General features: G+C 43.9%; 1 protein-coding gene across 1 annotated transcript in view; it reads right to left on the reverse strand.

The window, feature by feature from the left end:
• The window catches only part of LOC310746418 (collagen alpha-6(VI) chain-like), a 61205-nt gene that overhangs the window by 24923 nt on the left and 13891 nt on the right, over positions 1–22391 (reverse strand). The window contains exons 6-22 of the mRNA XM_083580133.1: positions 19792–20367; positions 17284–17850; positions 15991–16334; positions 15811–15889; positions 13777–13922; positions 11633–11725; positions 11466–11519; positions 10854–10925; positions 10715–10741; positions 8111–8155; positions 7941–7994; positions 7431–7493; positions 4989–5054; positions 2915–2968; positions 842–877; positions 553–615; positions 380–442 (exon numbers count right to left, since the gene is read on the reverse strand). Coding sequence (XP_083436259.1) covers positions 380–442; positions 553–615; positions 842–877; positions 2915–2968; positions 4989–5054; positions 7431–7493; positions 7941–7994; positions 8111–8155; positions 10715–10741; positions 10854–10925; positions 11466–11519; positions 11633–11725; positions 13777–13922; positions 15811–15889; positions 15991–16334; positions 17284–17850; positions 19792–20367 — 2402 coding nt within the window. The remainder of the gene's footprint in view (positions 1–379; positions 443–552; positions 616–841; positions 878–2914; positions 2969–4988; positions 5055–7430; positions 7494–7940; positions 7995–8110; positions 8156–10714; positions 10742–10853; positions 10926–11465; positions 11520–11632; positions 11726–13776; positions 13923–15810; positions 15890–15990; positions 16335–17283; positions 17851–19791; positions 20368–22391) is intronic.

The following is a 22391-nucleotide window of genomic DNA, read 5'->3' on the forward strand; positions in this document are numbered from 1 at the left end:
TAGAGAGATAGAGAGATAGAGAGATAGAGAGATAGAGAGATAGAGAGATAGAGAGATAGAGGAGAGATAGAGGAGAGATAGAGAGATAGAGAGATAGAGAGATAGAGAGATAGAGAGATAGATGATAGCAGTGCTTTTTTCTAAAAAAAATATGTTTAGGGGTACACTCATTTTGACTCAAGAAAATCACCATTTTATAGTTCAAATCGGGGGAAATAAATATAGTAAACGGACATAAGTACAAAGATTCACAAAATATTTAGGAGTATGCGTACCCCTGCATCCCCCCCCCCGAAAAAAAACATTGGATGATAGGATTTTAGTTAATTTAAGCTGGTTTGAGATTAAAAAAACAAAATAAAAGAAAGTGTTTACATACAGGAAACCCTTTGTTTCCTTGATTTCCTTTCATTCCCTTCACGCCCTGGATTCCTCTCACACCCTAGAAACATATTTGACAAAAACAGAAAACTGAATATGAACAAATCATGTTTTCAGCACAGACTCTCTCAAAATCCCTCAGAAATAAACCTGAATATTTTTAACGTTGACCTGTGGACCTTTAAATCCTTGCTGTCCAGGAAAACCGCTAGGACCACGGGGCCCTTGTCTTCCCTGTAGCAAACAAAAGCAAGAAAAGGCCAGACTTAAAATCTTCATTCATGAAGAAATAAGTTGAATTAGAGACTAGAGACCAAATTACACTGAGGCCAGACAGTTTTCTTTGTAAGACAATCTAATATATTGCCATCATGATAAAACAGCACTCCTATAAATAAATAATATATATATATATATCTATATATATATATATATATATATATAAATAATGCACACATACCTGGGGGCCAGCCTGGCCTCTTCGGCCTTGATGTCCCTATGACAAGAAAATTGCAATAAGTTTAACATTTCTATTTAGATCTCACTTTAACTAGCCTATGTCCCCTTGGATATAAGTACCATTGAGTTTAAAAGGGCTTACTCTTAAGAAGATGCGCGTAGCTCTAGGATGCTGTGTGACAAACCATTAATAATAATAAAAAAAAATAATTAATATATTGTCAGGGAATCAGGAGCAGGAGCACTGGGGAGAGAGGATTGGGAGAGCGAAGGGGAAGAATCCGAGGGCAGCGTAGGGGAGTATGACAGTGGCCCGAGAGATTCCATGAGCTTCTCCAGCGAATCAGAAGATTCCCAGAAGGGGGCGCCGATGGTCAGGGCAAGGGGGTCCCAGGGGGGACGCACCAGAAACAAGGAGCCAGAGGGGAACCCCAAAGCAGCAGTGGAGGATCGGGACCAGTTTCCCCACCAGAGCGTAGTGGGGGGGAAGAGTCACATGTGTCAGGGGCAGTGCCTCCTCCAGAGAGGGAGTCAGGGCTGACCACGCCTCCAACGGAGGGGAGGTCAGTTGCAGCTAGCCCCCCCGAAGGGGGAAGCAGTGACAGCAGCAGTGGAACGGTCAGGAGGAAAGCTGCTGGCTGGGCGCGCGCGCCAAGTTCAAATGTGCAGGCGCGCGGAACAGCAGGAGACCCGGATGGGGAACCAGCTCCTAAAGCCCGCCGGAGGGAGGGAGAAGGCTCAGGGGAATCAGCGGGAGAAGAGGCTAGAAAGGGCGGAACCCCGGCGGGCAGGCGGACCCAGAGGAGGAAGGAGCAGCGGAGAAGGTGGAGCAAGGCTAGAATCTTAAATTGGTGTCAAGGGGGAGGAGACTCAGACGGAGCATCAGTGGTCTGACACTTGAGACGTGGGGCTGCGCGCTGCGGCTCTGGAAGTGAATCTGAACTTCAATAAAGACTTTTATACTTAACAACGAAGCAGCGTTGGTCCTTTGTGAGCTGGGACCTAGGGTAGCTCTGACAGATATTATTTATACCCCACCCATCTGGCTGGGCTTCCCCAGCCACTCTGGGCAGCTCCCAACAAAATATTAAAATACAGTAATGCATCAAACATTAAAAGCTTCCCTACACAGGGCTGCCTTCAGATGCCTCCTAAAAGTCTGGTTGTTGTTTTTCTCTTTGACATCTGATGGGAGGGCGTTCCACAGGGCGGGCGCCACTACTGAGAAGGCCCTCTGCCTGATTGCCTGTAACTTGGCTTCTCGCAGTGAGGGAACCGCCAGGAGGCCCTCGGCGCTGGACCTCAGTGTCTGGGTAGAACGATGGGGATGGAGACGCTCCTTCAGGTATACTGGACCGAGGCCGTTTAGGGCTTTAAAGGCCAGCAGCAACACTTTGAATTGTGCTCGGAAACGTACTGGGAGCCAATGTAGGTCTTTCAAGACCGGCGTTATGTGGTCTCAGTGGCCGCTCCCAGTCACCAGTCTAGCTGCCGCATTCTGGATTAGTTGTAGTTTCCGGGTCACCTTCAAAGATAGCCCCACATAGATACCACAGTCTCCACTGTCCTTCATTCAGAAGAAATAAAACCCCTGGGATCTCACACTGCTTGGAGAATGGAGTGGTCTGCAACAATATGTTTTCCATGCCTGGCGCCATTTAACAACTGGGCAGCCACACTTTGAAGCATCCAAACTTTCCAAACACTTTTTGAAGGAAGCTTCTAATAGAATTCAATGGTGAAACCTCCCTGCCCCCCCCCAACAGAAGATGCACCCTATTGATTTCAGTGTCCAGACTCTGCCATGAATCTGGACCCCACAAGAACTCTTTTCTCGGCCTCAAGACATTTCCCAGAATCAAGTGGCAAAGATTTAGAGAAAGGGGGAAAGTCTCACACAACTGTAATTCCAATATTCTCTGTTTGTGGAAGAGGGAGCTTAGGGTTTTCTGCCTATTGCTGGCAGTAGACCCAGTGATAGGACTCTCACACAGTTGCTGTCTGCCTTGCATTACCACCATGAAGTTCTTTCACAGGGAAAACAATGTCAGCATCTTCGTTCTTTGGCTCTTACTCTGGTTCCTTTCAAGCCGGGCAATCCCGTGGGGCCCCTTGGTCCCCTCTCACCCTGAAAGCAAAACATTTAAATTTAAATGTTGGTTGAAACATCTTTATGAGCATAAGACCCCTGCACTATGAGGCCAAAGGCCCATCTGGTCAGTATCCTGTTCTCACAATGGCAACCAGATGACTAAAGAAGATAGTCCACATAGGAAAATTCATCTTCTCAAACTCATAGCATAACACCTTACCAGATGTTGGCAAGTTGGATAAAGTATGTTTCATTGTTATTCACGCTGCGTGTGAAAACCACTCATCTATTTACAGAAACTAGAAGCGGAAGCTTTGGGTATGAGACGGCATTGTAACGGGCTGCCCGCACATTTTAGAAAAAGAAAAGGATGAATCTGCAAAAATGGTTTCAGTAACTATCCTGCAGCCCTCCTGGTCCACCGGGAATTTGGCCAGGCAAGAGAAATGAGCTAAGGAAGTTGGCAGGGCCTGGTCTGGAATTGGGGCTTCAGGACCTTGGACAGTGCTACAGGTGCTAGCCTTTCAATTCTTGGCATTTATTTGCAAATACAGTGGTTGCGTGGCAAGTCCCCTCCCCCCCTTGTGAAATGAAGACACAGGACACATAATTTAAGGTTAATGGGCGTAAAAGGCCACAACTTTATTGATTACAGGAATTGAGAGGTATTGGCCTTAGGCATTGGCTCCTATTGACTACCCGGCATGGAGACCGGGAAGGGTTAACAACCAGCTGGGGGAGTCCTGCTGAAGTACGCCAACTAGGATCCCCCGGGTGTCACCGCTTGGGGGTGTGCCTAAGGCCCGCACCTCCATAGGCTTCGGAAAGGGCAACACCCCCCAGAGTCCTTTACCGGACTCCCCTTCGCTTAGGGGGAAGGTGATGGCGCTTCCTTCCCCCTTCATTTGCATAACAATTACCCCTGCCAATGCCTAACCGCCAATACCGGGGAAGTTGCGACGTCTGCTACGAGGTAGGCGAAAAAACCAAATGGCTGGAAATTTGCCAAGTGGGAAAATTCCTACCAGGCCCCTTGACGGCGACCAACCGAAGTCCATAGCAAGGTCAAGGCTAACTAAACCTAAGGGAGGGCGGGATGGGAAACCGAAGCAGCAGGAACGGAGAAGAGAGGAAAGTCCCCGGGCGCGCCAGCCTTAAGTGTGTTAGGCCACGCCTCCCCGGCCCGCCGATTGGCTGGCCGGGGCGGTGATGCGCCCAAGGATTCCCCTACTCTCACAGGGGCTGAGAGCCAGCCCCCGCATGCGTGGGGAGGGGGTGGGCCCGCAACCCCACCTCCTCTCCAGCTCGCAAGTGTCTTACCTGTTGTGACCCATATCCAAGGACATGAGCACACAACTAGCACAATCCAAACAGAAGCTGAGCCTTGAGGCGTAGCATCTAAGCTGAATTTATTGCGCACAAAACCAAAGAAAACATGGTTTCTCTCTCTCTCTCTCTTTCTTTCTCAGAGAGAGAACTGCAAAAGCAGTAGCTATACAGAACGGAACAGCGTATCTCAATTCCCGCTCACAGAGTGTGCATGCACACGAAAGCTCATACCAAGAACTAACTTAGTTGGTCTTTAAGGTGCTACTGGAAGGAAAAAAAATTTTTGTTTTGACTATGGCAGACCAACACGGCTACCTATCTGTAACTAGGACTCCAACAATCAGTGCTGGAATGTAAACACAGACATGTGACGTGTAACAATCCCACACATCTGCAGCATGGGACACATGGAATTCCTAACATCTCTCCTGCAGCTAAGGAAGTTAGTGTGGGAGAGAAGCAAGAAGAACCTGGTCTTAGACCTGTGGGAACCTGTTGCTTATTATATCTGTTATTTCATATTCTATTAGTTCTTCTAGAGCTGTAAAGTAATAAATCCTTAACATCATTTGAAATGGGCTGATCACAGCTTGGTTCAGAAGTGGGAGAGGTGTGGTTGCCATACTAATCATACACATCAACACTCACCCATTTATTATATTATATTTCTGTAGAAACTACATTTCACAAGCAAATAATAGATGAGGCATATAAGATGGTATTTTACCTCTCTTCCTCTTCCCCCTTCTAAACCTTTCGGTCCTGCTATGCTACTGTCTGGTCCAGAAATACCCTAGATGAAAGCGAAAGAAATGTTAATGTTCCCACATTGATTGATTGATTGATTGATTGATACAGATAGATAGATATAGATGATAGATAGATATAGATAGATAGATAAATAAATAGATAGATAGATAGATAGATAGATAGATAGATAGATAGATATGAGAGAGATGGGGGAAAGCACGGGTTCTTAACCTCTGGTCTATGGACTCATGGGGTCTGTAAATCACACACACACACACAAATTGTTTCCTTGATTTCCTTCCAGCTACCTTGAAAACTGTCTTTGTGGGGGGAAATCTGGGGACGGGGTTCATAGCTTTCATCAGATACTCAAGCAGTCCATGACACACACCCTGGCAAAGGTTAAGAACCACGGGTATAAAAAAAGCTTTGGTTTCAAATTGTGGAGCAAAAAGGAGCCACCTGGTGTCATTGTGATGTCAGATGGTTGACAGTGGAGAAATCCTAACAGAGGGATTCATCTCACAGAGTAACAGTCGCCAGAATTTCCTGAGAAGGGGGTTAAAACCACTCTGGGAATTGTAGCTCTGTGGGGAGGATGGGGAAATAGTGATCTCCTAACACCAGACCCTCCAAGCATCCCTATTTTCCAGGGATGTCCCTGATTTAAAGAATACTTCCTGGTTTCTGATATAACAACAACAACAAAAACTTTATTATTTATACCCCGCCCATCTGATCATCCATCTTGATCCCGAAATATCCCTCTTTTCCTTAGGACGTCCCTATTTTCATTGGAGGGTATGGAATTATCTGACGCCCCAAACCATCTGAAGGCAATCCTCTATAGGGAACATTTTAAAAAAAAGTTTTTAAATTTTTTTATATATGTTGGAAGCCGCCCAGAGTGGCTGGGGCAACCCAGTCAGATGTGTAGGGTATAAATAGTAACATTACCATCATAGAACGGGATGTCCCTATTTCCACCAGAGAAATGTTAAAGGGTATGCCTAACACCTCTCTGCTCCTGCCAACCTAGCAGTTCGAAAGCACGCCAAAGTGCAAGTAGATAATTAGGTACCGCTCCAGCGGGAAGGTAAACGGCGTTTCCGTGCGCTGCTCTGGTTCGCTAGAAGCAGCTTAGTCATGCTGGCCACATGACCCGGAAGCTGTACGCCGGCTCCCTTGGCCAATAAAGCGAGATGAGCGCCGCAACCCCAGAGTCGGTCACGACTGGACCTAATGGTCAGGGGTCCCTTTACCTTTACCTTTTAACACCTCTCAGTGCCCTCAGAAAACTACGGTTCCCAGGATTTCACCCAGGAGGGACTGTTTAAGACGCTATGGCTCTGCTTCTAAAGTATAGTGCAGATGGGGGCTCACTGTTCCTGGTTTGTCTGACCCCGTGAGTCCCTCGGTGTTAGCAAAATCATGCTCACATCGGCTGTTCAATGCAAGTGCCACTAGCCTCTTGCCCCTGTGATTCAAGCAGTCAATATGATGAGAGGCTGCGGCTGAATTCCCTTAGGAAAAACAAAATTTTGCCCAAAGAACTCCAGGAAGTGGCTGATAAAGAGATTGCTGCCCTTCCCCAGGACAGCTGCCCAGTGAGGATCCGTAATCGATGTGATCTGACATCCCATCCACGAGATGTGGTGTGGCGATGGAGGTTAAGCCGAATTGTCTTCTGCCATCTGGCTGACCAAGTGCAGCTCTCTGGAGTACAGAGAGCAATGTGGTGAGCCACCAACAAGGCTTTTCTTCAAAAAAGACTGAGTTCTATTTCAACTCCTAGGAGGAATTAAAGACAAGTGGTGCTGTGGGTTAAACCACAGAGCCTAGGACTTGCCAATCAGAAGGTCGGCAGTTCGAATCCCCGCGACTGGGTGAGCTCCCGTTGCTCGGTCCCTGCTCCTGCCCACCTAGTAGTTCGAAAGCATGTCAAAGTGCAAGTAGATAAATAGGTACCACTCCGGCGGGAAGGTAAATGGCGTTTCCGTGCGCTGCTCTGGTTCACCAGAAGCGGCTTAGTCATGCTGGTCACATGACCCGGAAGCTGTACGCTGGCTCCCTCGGCCAGTAAAGCAAGATGAGTGCCGCAACCCCAGAGTCGGCCACGATTGGACCTAATGGTCAGGGGTCCCTTTACCTTTTATATAACTTGCAGCATGTAAGGAGTTGGGGAGGGAATAGACCCATTGGTAGAAGGCCCTTAGCTAGAGGGGGGCAACCCCTTGTTTAATTTTGTCAAACCTTCCACACTTGCTCCTCTTGCATATTTAAAAATGACGTGGAAAAATAAAGCAGTCCTACGCTTGCAAAAGAGAGAGAGAGAGAGAGAGAGCCAAATGCAGATACAGTATCAGGGCAGTGAGCAGAGTCATTTCCTTCTCTCTTGCCTCTGGAAAACAAAACTTACTGGGTCTCCTCGGAAGCCCTTTTCACTGCGATCTCCAGGGTGTCCCCTTGGTCCTGGGCTGCCCTTTGAAGAATAACAGTGCATGAGAGCTTTAGAACAAGAAGATATAAGCGAGCCATTATTTTGTGTGACTGATGTGTTTGGCATTAAACGGGCTGCTGTTTAGGCTCAAGGCAGACATAAAGTTTCTCTGTTAACAGAAGCAAACTTTCCATGTTAGGAAGATTAGAAGCAGCTCCCACGGAAGCTCGAACCCTTATCAGCGCCAGACAAAGGCCATTTCATTCTCCCAAGCACTTAACCGACAGTTGCTTCTCTTAACTACTTTTTTTTTAATGCCGGGCCAGTTATTGCCGTGTTTTTATAGCTGTTTCTATTTATGGTATTCATTTTATTACTTTTGCTGAATTATTGCAAAATGTTATACTTTTATTCTTACTGTAAAGTCGCCCTGGGAAAGTTTCTTTGACAAGTGAGCTACAGGTATCTAAAATGAGCAAATGAAATTACCTGGCTGCCTGGGTCACCCTTTTCTCCTTTAATTCCTGGAGGTCCAGAAGAACCCTGAAGAAGATACATTAAATAGCCTATAAGTATGCAATTAACTCTATTGGGGGTGGGATATGTTTGCTAATTCAAACAGAACACTGAAAAGCAAAACGAAGAAATAAAAATCTTACTGTCTCTCCATTAACGCCATCAAATCCATTATCCCCCTTGTTTCCCTGCAAGAACACACAAAACCAGGAATTATCTGCCAAATTCATCTCAGTATTAAGCACATGTTTACAGGCACTGTCAGATCTTGCAAATTCTATTTCAAAGACCCCTGCGGAGTGCTTTGCAATGAGTCCCACAAGACCCAACAATTAATACATTAATTAATGTGCTGTTTAATACAAAACATAACAAAAGATGTACAGCAATTTTTTCCTAAGTATTTCCTCTATTGTTGTTATCTGATTTTTTTTGTTTTGATTTTTTTATTCAAAATTAAAACAAGACATATTATCCAAACACATATCATCCTTGTCCCCCCCATTTTTCCTCCCTCCTCCCCCCCACAAAACCCATCCACCCCCACCCCCCGACTTCCCTCAGTTCCAGTCTTTGGTTTCTCTGAGACTGCTGTTTTCTGCATGTTACAAAGTTGTATAGATCCTCAAACTATTTAGCTGATTATTATCAATAAAAAGTTGTGAATGTTTATTCAACTGATTTTTTTAAATTTTATTTTTTTAAAATTATTATAGGAACTCCACAGTCAAGCCCACCACTCTGAAAACTTCAGAACCTCAGGAACTGAAGTTCACAATTTTTATTAGTGTTACAGCAACTGGGGCCTCATTTCTGCATTACTGACAGCACAATCCTATGCCTGTCTGCTCAGAAGTAATTCTCATTGAATTGAGCAGGACTTACTCCCTGGTAACCGCATGCAGGATTGCAGCTGCAAAGTAATGTGACGGCCGTTTTCCTGCAGTTACTCTTCTAACACCCCCAAGTAAAAATCTACAACACGCAGCCATGTGGTTAGTGCAGATTGTATGCCTGCATTTACTGACTTCATTTATAGCTCAGCTGCTGACTGTCTAACGAAAAGCTATTTCCATAAACTGCTTTGAAAAAATAACTTTAAAAACCCGGAAGCAACAAGAATGAGAAGTTACCCCAAACACCCTTCATTAACCAAATGTCTCCTGGAACAAAAAAGGCTTCTGCTTAGCTTTCCAAATATTAAAATTAAGCTAGGCTGCTCTCACAGAAGAGCACATCCCAAGATAGTGGCACAATTCCGTAAGAACATAAGGAGAGCTTTGTTGGAGCAGATCAGAGTCTATTGCAGCATCCTGCTTCCCCAAATGGCCACCCTTTTGCCCGCAGGAAGTTCACAAAGAAGAACACGAGGGCAATAGTTCTCTCTAACTCATAGCGGGTGGAGCTGTGGGTTAAACCACAGAGCCTAGGACTTGCCGATCAGAAGGTCGGCAGTTTGAATCCCCGCAACGAGGTGAGCTCTAGTTGCTCGGTCCCTGCTCCTGCCCACCTAGTAGTTCGAAAGCATGTCAAAGTGCAAGTAGATAAATAGGGACCGCTCCTGCGGGAAGGTAAACGGCGTTTCCATGCGCTGCTCTGGTTCGCCAGAAGCGGCTTAGTCATGCTGGCCACATGACCCGGAAGCTGTATGCCGGCTCCCTTGGCCAATAAAGCGAGATGAGCGCTGCAACCCCAGGGTCGGTCACGACTGGACCTAACAGTCAGGGGTCCCTTTACCTAGCTCATACTACTTCCAATCCTGGAGCTGATCCAAATCAGGCTGATTCAGGTCGATCCAGGATTCCACCAAATTAAGTTAAGGCAGCTCCAGATTGCCCTGGCCAAGTTGGGTCCACTCAGAGCAATCCAGGGCTATCAAAAGGGAAGGCAGTCTTGAGGTGAGGGCAGCAGGGGAGAAGGAGGTCTGTAAACAACTCCTTTCTCTCTCTCCCCCTTCCCAACCATGAATTTATTTAGTATTTTAAGCAAGAAGGGTGGGGCAGCGTTGCTTAATTGGTTTCCCAATGCCACACATCACTTCTGGTTACCAACAGGGGAAGGGGCGAGGCAGCAGAGAGCTTGGTGTGATGTGGGCACAGCAGCAGAGCCAATCTGTATACTTACATGTAAGTTCTATGGTGGCACTGTGGTCTAAACCACTGATCTTGCCGATCAGAAGGTCAGCGGTTCAAATCCCCACAACAGGTTGAGCTCCCGTTGCTCTGTGCCAGCTCCTGTCAATTTAGCAGTTCGAAAGCATACCAGTGCAAGTAGATAAAGAGGTACCGCTGCGGCGGGAAGGTAAACGGCGTTTCTGTGTGCTCTGGTTTTCTTCACAGTGTCCCGTTGCACCAGAAGTGGTTTAGTCATGCTGGCCACATGACCCAGAAAGCTGTCTGTGGACAAACGCCAGCTCCCTTGTCCTGAAAGCGAGATAAGTGCTGCTACCCCATAATCGCCATGACTTAACTGTCATGGGGTCCTTTACCTTTACCTTTTACCTATGGAATTCAGTATTGCTTACTTCCAGGTGAGTGGAATTAGGGCTGCAGCCTTACTTATGAGTAGCATGGTTCATTTTTGAAGTTTCATGCCGTGGTTTTGTTAGATGGAGTCAACAGTGATAGAAGGCCATATTTGATCGTACCAAATCTGTCATACCACCATTTGCAAGCGATGCTCATTTGAGACACGATCACACATTCATAACTTATTCAGGAAAGGAGGAGAAAAACACTTTTCTGTACCTTTCGGCCCACTATTCCTCTCTGCCCCTGCAAAGGATCAGAAGAGCTCATGTCAATTTGAGGACCGTAAGACACAAGAAGATCGGAAGGAACATTTCGCTATGCGTTAGAAAGGAATGCAATTATAGCTGATGCTTGCCTTGGGACCTCGGTTACCACGGCAACCCTTGTCGCCCCTTTCTCCATCTGGCCCTGGCATCCCTCGTGGGCCCTGGCAACAAAAATAAGCACGACCATTAAGAGAGGGAAGTTGCGACAGAAAGGATTGGTATCCCTTTCAGTTAGGGGACAAGAGAAAAGTGAAACTGCTATGATGCCGTGCACACTCAGTTGAATCTTTTTTTGGGGGGACAGCAGGCATCACCCTCCGTTCATGCCATCCTTGAAATTCCAATAATAATAATAATAATTTATTTATTTATACCCCGCCCATCTGGCTGGGTTTCCCCAGCCACTCTGGGCGGCTTCCAACCAAACGCTAAAATACAATAACCTATTAAACATTAAAAGCTTCTCTAAACAGGGCTGCCTTCAGATGTCTTCTAAAAGTTTGGTAGTTATTTTTCTCTTTGACATCTAAGTTTCAGAAGAGTCTTGCCATGTGGCTTGGAAAGGCCTCATGTTTCAGCAAGGCAAACCCAGAGCACCTTTTACTCAGATTTGCGTGCCCTTTGGATTCTGGCCAATATTTGGAAATATTCTACTCTCCCACCCCACCCAAAAAATGTATGTATGTAACTTAATAGCTTACAGCTTCCCCTTCTTCTCCTAAGTGTCCTGGACTTCCTCTAACACCTTGAAGGCCCTAAAATGGAGATCAAGGAGACTTATTAACACCAAATATCATTTTCAGAGCACATGAAACTATCAGAGGCTTTTGACGACAGCGCCTCTCGGGTTAAAATCCAAATTCCTTGCCTTCATCCCGTGTCTTCCTGGGTCTCCTGCTTCTCCCTCTTCACCGACACATTTGCAAAACACACAGCAACATGTTCGCTCGGCAATATTGGCCTGAGAAAGAGCAGAAGGGTAGATGAAATTGATGGACTATGCAGAATTAGATAAATTAGCAGGAAAGGTTTGAAACCTGCGGGACCAGAGATTCTTAGAAGACTGAAGTAAATATGTGAACTATTTGGAAAGTAATTGTAATGGACAGATTACGCTAGTAGGACTGCAAGCAGTTCTGTAAGGAGGACTATTTGAAATATTGCAAGAAAGACTATGAGGAGAGTTATGAGTTAATGATAATTAAGAGTAATAGAGAAATTAAGAAATGCAGAATAGGTGGTAAAGAATGAAAAATCATCAGAGGAGTTGACGGAAGTCTAAAATATTGCATAAGAGAAGAAGTTACGTTACATGATTGTTGGAAATGGTATGTTAAAAAAACCAATAAAAATGTATATAAAAAAGAGAAAGAACAGAATGAACTTTTAGAATTCTGAAGTGCAATCTGTCACACTTTGGGAACAAATTTGTATAGGATTGCTACACCAATATGACACAATGACAGGACTCGCCTACAGTTTTTAATCATGCACGGTTATCAACTGTCATCACATTGCTGCTGTTTTAGCCCCAACCCAATGAAAGTTAGTCATACTATTTGCTGAAGGTATTGCCTCCCCCCATATGCACCTATTCAGTTGCTTTGATGTGCAGAAGTTCCATTTTTGCAAGTGCCACATTAATGTCCATTGTGCAATTGCAAGGATTTTCTTCTTTTACTTAGCCAGGCAGAATATGGGCTTTGGAAATCCCTACTTATGTTTTAGATGCCTGTTGAAAACATATTTGTATCAGCAAGCCTATTCAGAAATATAATTTTAGTTACCTACATCAGCTTCTAAAACTTTATTTATTTTATATCTGTTTTTAATTATGATGCTTTTGTGTATGTTGGTTTTTATATGCATTTGTTTTTAACGATGCTGGTTTTATGTGTATACATTTTAATTGAACGGTGGGTTTTAGTTGTGTGTTTTCTCTCCAGTCTTATTTGTGCCTGCAAAGCATTTTGATTGAGAACTTCTATACATTTTCTAGATAAATTAAATAAACAAATATTGGAATGAATTTCAGAAGTTTTGCTGCTTTTCTAGAGTCCGTTTCTAGAGACCACACAGCATCATCAAACAATTGCACTGAAGCATTTCTTGTGTTGTCCTCTGATATTTTTCATGATTTGCAGTGATTTAAGGGGGGCACCGCTATATATTTGCTATAGCAACACCAGCCTGGCCATTAGGCACCCGCAAAACACTTTTCAGGCTTTTAAAGGGAACAGCTCTCTTAATCAAAAGCTTCCTGTCTGCAAGTTTAGCATAATTTATTGCTTCCCTGTTCAGCACAGCTGGTGGATTACTTCTGAACTGCCCTTTGTATAGTACAGTTTTTCAGAGACAGAGGGGTGTTAATGTACTGCTTTACAGTGGTACCTCGGGTTACATACGCTTTAGGTTACATACGCTTCAGGTTACAGACTCTGCAAACCCAGAAATAGTGCTTCAGGTTAAGAACTTTGCTTCAGGATAAGAACAGAAATCGTGCTACGGTGGCAGCAGGAGGCCCCATTAGCTAAAGTGGTGCTTCAGGTTAAGAACAGTTTCAGGTTAAGTACGGACCTTCGGAATGAATTAAGTACTTAACCTGAGGTACCACTGTATTTCAATGTTATCACCTATTTTAATGTAGTAGGAACAAAAGGGAAAACACAAGCTTTCAGGTAACAATGGAAATTATTATTTTTCTGAACGGAACTTATTTCTTAGCAGACATTATAGAAGGGTAGAGGCGGGGGGGAGCATTGCTGGATAATATAACACTATATTCTGTCCTTTGTATAACCTTCATTTTGAAGCAATGGAAAAGCAATATTTCAGCAGCATTACAGAGCTCTAGTGCGGAAGCAACCTTAGTAGTAACTGATTTAGGTCTCACGCACTTCAAAAAAAGCCTGATCTGCCTTCTCCCTGCCTTCTCCCTCCCTTGAAGGTTTCAGCAAGACCTACTGAACCCAGTTTAACATCTGTAAGCTGGTTCTTTGGTGATTCACTTACCACGTACTTGGACAGATGACTGGCAATATTTCTCATGCCAATATTCAGTTGCGTCCTGTATCCAAATCCTTTCCCAAACTCAATATATTGAAGATCGTTAATTTTTTCAGCCCCTTCCAGAACGACAGTTATCAGCGCATCCAATCCTGTTTAAAATGTCGATTGTGATTTGTGAGCGTATAACATGGAGTTTTAGAAATCAAAACATCGTCTTTTGGCATGCCCAACAACTTTGACCTGACCCCCCCCCCAAAAAAAAAAAATATGGCAGATGTTTTGTATTGAAGTTCTCACCCTGGCCACCAGGGGGAATTGTGTATATAGTTTTCAGTCAGGTCCACATAAGTTGATTTAGGTGGGAAACCCTGGGCTGTTCCTACAATGTTGACAGCCTGCTGTCTATAAAAGCAGGCCAGCTGAGCTGTTTGCTGTTCAGTTCAGTTCCAGCTTACTTATAAAGAACTACTTGGAGAAATCTCTGAGTTGTCTGCTATGTCCACCCACTACTTAATAATTGGGTTGCTGTTTTTATTTTGATTATGTATTTTGTGGTTTTATATTTTGATTTTATTCTGTGAACCGTCCTGAAACCTCTGGGTATAGAGCGGTATATAAATTCCATAAATGATGATGATGATGATGATGATGATGATGATGATGATTCCAGGATCAAATTCCAGGATGGCTTCTGTAATTCCGTGAATGTCCCAGGCAAACAGAGACACTTGGAACACATCGTTTCAATTCTATTGCAATGATGAACAACAAAGGAGAGGAGAAGAAAATATGTACCTCTCTGCCAATCTCCCTGTGCTCTGCTGTTCTAAGCAGTTTCCCCTGCTTATTTCTCCTATCAGCAAAACAACAACAACAACAACAAAAACTAGTAGAAACTTGCTTCAGGCAGTGGAATGCATCCAATTGGGGAGAGGAAATAGTTTTGGCCAGTCCTTCCCCATGCACTTCTTCTCTTGTACACAGACTTTAAATGTGAGTGGGGTGGTAGACACTCAAATGGGTTCTTCACCATATCTAGCTTGAACCTCAGATGGAGCATTATGGCCATGGAACAGAAACATGTGGCATAAGGTGCCTGCTTCATATTTCTAAGGGTCAGCAATGTCTAGGCAACACCATGACCATGTACATACACAATAGACAATCTTTATAGAATTCCTTCAAACCATAAGAAGTACAAAATGAAATCTTTAGTCTCAAAGTTTCTGAAATTCTTTAAATTAAGCAGAGACTACATTATTACATGAGCACTGTTCTGCAGCATTTGATATTTTCATTTACATACATTCATTAGATATAAAATGGGTTTATGAAGCAATTCTATATCCTCCCACCACACTGACGAAGAATTCTACGAAACAGTAGTCTATATCCGGAATCACTGTTCAGTGTTGGACATCATATTTGCTGAATACACAAAGCTTCACAGCTTGTCTTTCATCGTACAAAGTCTGGTACCTCGTTTCATTTAAAGACTTTCAGAGACTTTGAGACTAAAGATTTCATTTTGTACTTGTTATGGTTTGAAGGAATTCTATAAAGATTGTCTATTCGGTATGTACACGGTCATCGTGTTGCCTAGACATTGCTGAAGTTCTCTTTGCAACACAGCGGTTTGTTTGGCTACTCATATTTCTAAGGGACCAGGGCCTGATCTGAGGTCACAGGATGCAACCGCCTTACTGAATCTGCAGAGGTTTGGGTCTAGTCAGTGTCTGGATGGGGGACCATCTGACTCCTTGAGTTCCATGATTAAAGGAAGGTGGGTAGAAATTTAATAGATCAGTAATCACAATAATAAACCAGACTTCAGCCTTTTCGCAGAGTTTTGAGGAACACTTGTCAAATGTCGCATCCTACAGAAATTCCACGCCTCTTTCAAAATTGTCACTCACATTTGCTCTTCTGAATTCTCTGTTTCCTGACTCTCGAATGCTGAGAAATTTCTTACTTCCTTTCACCGCCCAGCAGCCTTTATATGTCAATCGTATTGATTCCCTCAAACTCATCACGTACCTTTTTTCTTGAGCTCTTCTGATTTCTGTTCCAGGATTTCCACGTCGTCGTCCAGGCCATCCGAAAATACAAGGAGCACCTAGAGGAAAGTAAAAACAAAAACAATGGTTTGTAAATGTATTAAAATTATATAATATATTGTCGGGTTACAGTAGGCCAGGATGAAACCAGAGAGCTTACCTTTCTTCGATCGGCAGATTTGATCTGGAATGTTTCCCAAAGTGAATCCAAAAAGTCTACATTAAGGTGGGATGCATTCTTGACCGTGGTGCCCACAAGACTGTTCAAAAGTTTTTCACTATCAATTTGGAACTTTGATGTCACCAGCGGTTCTGTGTTTTTCACTTTCAGTGCCACGCTGGTTTGCGACTGTGACCCTGCATTGCAGCTCACACCTGTTAAGGATGTGAGGGCATTTATAATTTTTGGAAGGTAGGTTTCCAGCTGCGACTGTCCATGGAATATATGGTCACCTTGACTTTGTGAGGAGACATCTATTCCCACAACAACATCCATGAAGCATGCTGTTTTACGAAGAGGAGAAAATACCACCAAATTACTAAACACAACGGATAGTTACTTGGAAGGGAGAAAATGAAAGTGAAAGGCAGAAGGCGAGAGAGATATGGATTGAGGCTAATAATCAATGGGAACCCCACAATTGTAAAAGGAGATCTAGGAGACAATCAATAGCAAAAGAACTAAAAAATGAGACCATTTGAACAAACAAACGAATGAACGAACAAATCCTTCGTTGCTCTGTTCAGTCACAAATGTGACATCTAGCTTTGCAAGTGGTTCTTGACAGTTATCTAGATGAGTTGATAAGCAATGGGTCAAAGTTGCGTTCTGGTATGGGGAAACATACATTGAGCAGGGGGAGGGGAGTTTTATTCAATGCCCCCACAATAAGACATTTATGGATCACACATTGATCAACACAGTGGTACCTCGGTTTTCGAACGTAATCCGTTCCGGAAGACCATTGGACTTCTGAAACATTCAAAAACCGAGGCGCAAAGGGCGTCCTGCAAATTTACAGAGATAATTGAGAAAAATAAAGTGGTACCTCAGCGGAGGCCATTCAACTTCTGAGGCACGTTCAGAAACAGAAGCGTTTACTTCCGGGTTTTTGGTGTTGGAAAACTGAAATGTTCAACTTCCAAGATGCTCAAAAACTAAGGTACCATTGTATCTAAGTTTTACCATTTAGAATCAGGTACGTGGACACCAGTGATTAGATCAGGCACCCCCAAACTCAGCCCTTCAGCCGTTTTGGGACTATAATTCCCATCATCCCTGATCACTGGTCCTGTTAGCTAGGGATGATGGGAGTTGTAGTCCCAAAACAGCTGGAGGGCCAAGTTTGGGGGTGCCTGGATTAGATTGAAGGATGGACCACCATATATCCCACTTTCCCCAAGGCCCCAAGATTAGGGGATTTACTTGAATTCTTGAAGTGGGGATACTTACTTGTTTTATCTTCTTCCTCACAAATATCATCAACTAGTCTTTTTTTAATTACCTTCAGTTCGCTGAAATTATCAACTGTGTATTTCCTATCTGAGGAGCCGGCTATCTGACTAAGCTGCAAATGGTCGATTTTCCCTACTCCTATGGCATATATGTCAACACCTCTCTTTCTCAGATCTTCGGATGCTTTCACAACTTTGTCATGTGACCGGCCATCTGTGATCACCAGCAAAATCTGTTGGATGTTTTCATTTACTCTGCTGCCACCTTCTGGTGTAAAGTAGTGCTTCACCCTCCCGAGAGCGGCACCGATGTAGGTCTGGAGTCCTTCCATCTGTCGGATGCGTCCGATTTTTGTTTCAAGTTCTGATTTGACTGGGAAAATATCCAGGCTGAATTCTTCCCTGTACCTGTCGCTGTACTGAGCGATACCAACTTGCACGTTGTGGCCGGTGTCAAAGGGATGAACTACGTCTTGCAAAAAACTCTTCATCTTGTTGAAGTCGCTGTCGCTTATGCTGTTAGAGCCGTCAATCAGGAACACAAGATCTGCCGGAATTCCACATTCTGCAAGGGAGGAGTGGGAGCGGAGAACAAAATAGGTTATTGTCAGGGAACTTTCTGTCAGCTCAGAGGCGAGAGGTGGAAGGGCAGTTGGGTTACAGGGAACCTCCAAAGATCTTGAGAAGCAGTTCTTCCTCTGGCGAGGAGGGAAGCCCCACCTCTAGTGGGGAGGGGGTGCAAGGATCAGAAGATGCTAGGGAGAGCCTCAACACAGAGCCTGAGCAAAGCGGAGGGGAGGCAAGTCCCCCTTTGCCAGCGTCCATTCTGCGCAGTAGTCTTCGGCGCAGAGAGGGGAGGAGAAGGTTGGGGGTCACACAGCTGTTATGCTGGGGAAGGTATAAGGACCGCCCACTCCCAGATTCTGCTAGCGACTGAGCAGACATGGACTTGCAACACTCTGCACTGTAAATAGCTGGTACAGATAATAAAGCCTGGAAAAGACAGGTTCGAGTCTTGCCTGTTTGCTCCCAAGCAACCACACCAGCACCTGACAGTTATATTCGTAGACCAGGGCATCTCAAAATAAGAAGAGAGAACACGAAGGGGAAACAGGTTTAGGAGAATAATGTAGTAATACACACACACACTTTGACATTCCTGGCTGTGTGTTAGCTCATATTCCTTTGGGTATTTCGCTACATCACCTTAATTGTGAAGGATGCTTTCAGTCCCTAAGGATGTACACTTACAAGGAGATATGAATTTCCCCCTCAGGGGTTTCTGGCTCACCCTTTCTGCATTGGCTATGATTAGAGGAACAAAATAACGCAATTGTCTAGATGGAACCGTGGACTCCACTGTCAGATGACATGCAAGTGTTTCAACTAACTCAACTAACCCCTGTAATCCTGCAAGATGGCTGCGTCCCCGTGAATGTAAGGAAGCATATTGGGTGCAATGTCCAACTAAGTTCTAGACTTGATCCCTTGAAACCAACGGACTTATCTTAAATGCACTGATTTCAATGGGCCTATTCGGCATGAGACTAATATTGGAGAGCATCCTTTATCTTTGGGTATACGGTGGTACCTTGGTTGTCGGACTTAATCCGTTCCGGGGGTCTGTTCGACTCCTGGAACTGTTTGAAAACCAAGGTGCAGCTTCCGGTTGGCTGCAGGAGCCATCTTTACTGGTTTGTGGATTAGCCCTTGAAACTAAAAAGTGACGTATTTTTATGCGGGTTTTTGGGGGAGGGAATCTTCTTTATCACTTTGATCTAAAGGAAGACGCTTTGGCCAATGTGTTGGAGCGGTTAGAGTGTTGGGCTGGGGCCCTGAGAGACAAAAGTTAAAGATTCAGTCATGAAGCTCAGTGGATTGCCTTGGGTTGCTCTCTGTATCTCCTCACAAGTTGTTGTGAGGATAGAATGGAAAGCAAGAGAGCCATATATGCCACCTTGAGCTCAATGAAGGAAAGGTGAGAAATAACAATGATAATGATGATGTTCTTCATAGAAGATCTGACGAACGGATTATTAAAAGAGGATGAAGACAAGAGGATCTGACGAACGGATTATTAAAAACGCATGAGGCAAATGGTGGAAGTCTTTTAAAAAAACAACACTTTTTAAGGTAGATAAGGACAAGATGAAATTATACAATTGAATATAAATATAGATGGGAAACGGCTATGTATAGTGAATACTTCTCTACTTTAATAAAAAATGTTCACCTATGATCCTTTTCTTTTACTTCTTAATTTTTTCCTTATTCTTTTTTTCTGATATCTTTCATTTCACTCCTTTATTGTGAATAGCCTTTTATAGAGGTATAAATAACTGTAAATATGAAAAGAGACAAAGTATTCTCTAATTTTTTCCCTTGGTTATATGTATTTTCTTTTTCTTTTGTATTTTCTTTTGTTGTAAATATGTATGTTTTCTAATTTGTACTTAATAATTTTTTTAAAAAAAAACACAACAATGATGATGATATAGCTACCTACCTGGTTTCGAAACACTGCATATATTGTCAGACAATTTGGGATACAGGTGTTTCAGTCCTTCAAATGAATTGACGTAAAAGTATTTGTCTTCTGATCCTGCCATGGTCAAGAGCTCCCCAGGCTTGGCTCTTTCTATCCCGATGGCATAGATGACAATGTCATGTGCCCTGAGTTTCCTGGACACTTCATCAAGTTCTGCTGCATCATGGGAGTCCCCGTCGGTTATCACTATAAGAACCTGGGGGACACTGCGGCGCTTGCGGCTTCCGTGCTCCTCTGAGAAAAGGCCTTCTGAATACCTCAGAGCCTTGGCTGTGTAGGTCGTTGTCCCAATAGGCTTATCATTCTGGATAGCCTTAATGATTTCTGATTTCGTGCTGTAGGTGTTGAGAAAGAAAAAGGTTTCTGGCTCGGCAGAATATTTGACAGCTCCGAACTGAACTCGGTCCTGGCTGACATCCGATTTCTTCACCAAAGCGATCATGAAGTCTTTCATAATGTCGTATTCTCTGGGATCAATGCTTCCAGAACCATCAATGACGAAAACAATATCTAGGCGTTCGATTCTCCTGCACTCTGAAAGAATAACAGTGAGAATTGGTCACTAATGTGTGCCCTAGAAAAATCTTCATAGCAGTTTCCCTTTGTTGCACATAGGGGTGGAGAAATTTGTGACTTTCAATTCTCGTGGTTTCTCATGTTTACAAAGTTAGACTCCACATTTCTGCAACAATTTGTGAATTTTAGTTGCAACAATCACCCGGAAAATTCATCAACATTTTTGCGTGAATTTCTCATAAGAAACACATTTTATATGCAGCTTTGAGTAATATACATGTTTTCGTAAGCAACGTATCCCCTGCTGTGATGCACTTTGTATGTTATCTTCAGTAATATATGGATTTGCATGCATACTTTACATGTGCATTTTTGGACACATTCTTGGCTACAGGATTGCAAAATTCAGAGAAGTGGCGCTTTTGAAGGATTGCTGCATTTCAGCTCTCCTTTTGCTTCAGGAAGTGCAGATTAGGTAAGGTTACATTTCAATGTGAAGTGAATTTCTCCTCCATCCTTAACTGCAAACAAGACTTGCTAGTTTAGTTGCAAGCTATTCCAAGATCTTCATCAAACACACTATTGAAGGTCATGTAATTTAAAAATATGCACAGTTGTATGTCAAAGCCTTATGCCAGGACTGCTGGGAGGCAGATGGACACACCTGCTTTGGATGATAAATTCTGAGTACCCTTAAAGAATATCGGTGTGTCCACTGATTCTTTTATTATGATACCTAATTTCTTAATCAACTAGAGTCACCAGAATGTTTGCAATGAAGGGCAAACCTAGCCTAGGGCATGATGGGATACGGTAGGTTGGACAGGATGTTAGAATTCCTGCTCCATGATGGCTGAGCTCCTGACAGAGGAGACATACTGAGATTAGGGGGAATTCAGTCACTAGGGCACAAGGCAACCTTAGATGGTTCGAAGCTGAAGTCGAATGCAGAGGCCTTTTTACGCTGCCTCTAATCCTCTCCGAAAGTGGTCCTCAAAGCTTTTAGAAAACTTGAACCAACTTATTATCTTACAGAACCAACAGGCTTCCTCTTATGGTCTGAATTCACAGCATTGTTCCCATTACAAAAAAATAAACATTGGAAATAACAGTCCCTGGTAAGTATGGGATTGGTTTGCTTACCTAACCCTGAACATTGAGCAGATATGAGCACAAATCTTTCCCATATTATTATCTTGGCCGCAGGAATAATTTATAGGGACCCTCTTCTGAACCAACATTTTGACATGAGCCAACACCTTTTTTAAGGCTTGAAATATAAGGTTTCGTCTCGGCTAAACCTGTTCCCTAACAGGACTATTAACACCATTCGAATACTTACAGTATGTCTACATTTATCATCTGGGCTTTATCAAAGCGGCTCGATGTTCTAACATAGTCCTTGTTCTTCCTTACATGTGGTTGTGTTTATGTCTCTCAAAGGAGACTTCATAAAATAAGCCCTCTCTTCCGCACCATGTGTTTTAGTTTAACAAGACAGCTTTATCTGCAGCAGTAAAGGGTTGGATCCAAAGAACCGGGAGAGGAAATTAAATAGCTGCAAGTGCTGTTCCATGAACACTTGCAGTGCTATAATTTACAGCTGGGATAGCTCAGTTGGTAGAGCATGAGACCCCTAATCTCAGGGTCAAGCCCCACATTGGGCAAATGATTCCTCCATTTGCAGGGGGTTGGACTAGATGACCCTCACGGTCCCTTTGAACTCTATGTTGCTATGATTCTATGGTTTATGAATAGGTAAAGTAAAGGTAAAGGGACCCCTGACCATTAGGTCCAGTCGTGACCGACTCTGGGGTTGCGCGCTCATCTCGCTCTATAGGCCGAGGGAGCCAGCGTTTGTCCGCAGACAGCTTCCGGGTCATGTGGCCAGCATGACTAAGCCACTTCTGGCGAACCAGAGCAGCGTATGGAAACGCCGTTTACCTTCCCGCCAGAGTGGTACCTATTTATCTACTTGCACTTTGACATGCTTTTGAACTGTTAGGTTGGCAGGAGCAGGGACCGAGCAACGGGAGCTCACT

This window comes from Podarcis filfolensis, assembly GCF_964270895.1.
Source record: "Podarcis filfolensis genome assembly, chromosome: 12".
Lineage (NCBI taxonomy): Eukaryota > Metazoa > Chordata > Lepidosauria > Squamata > Lacertidae > Podarcis > Podarcis filfolensis.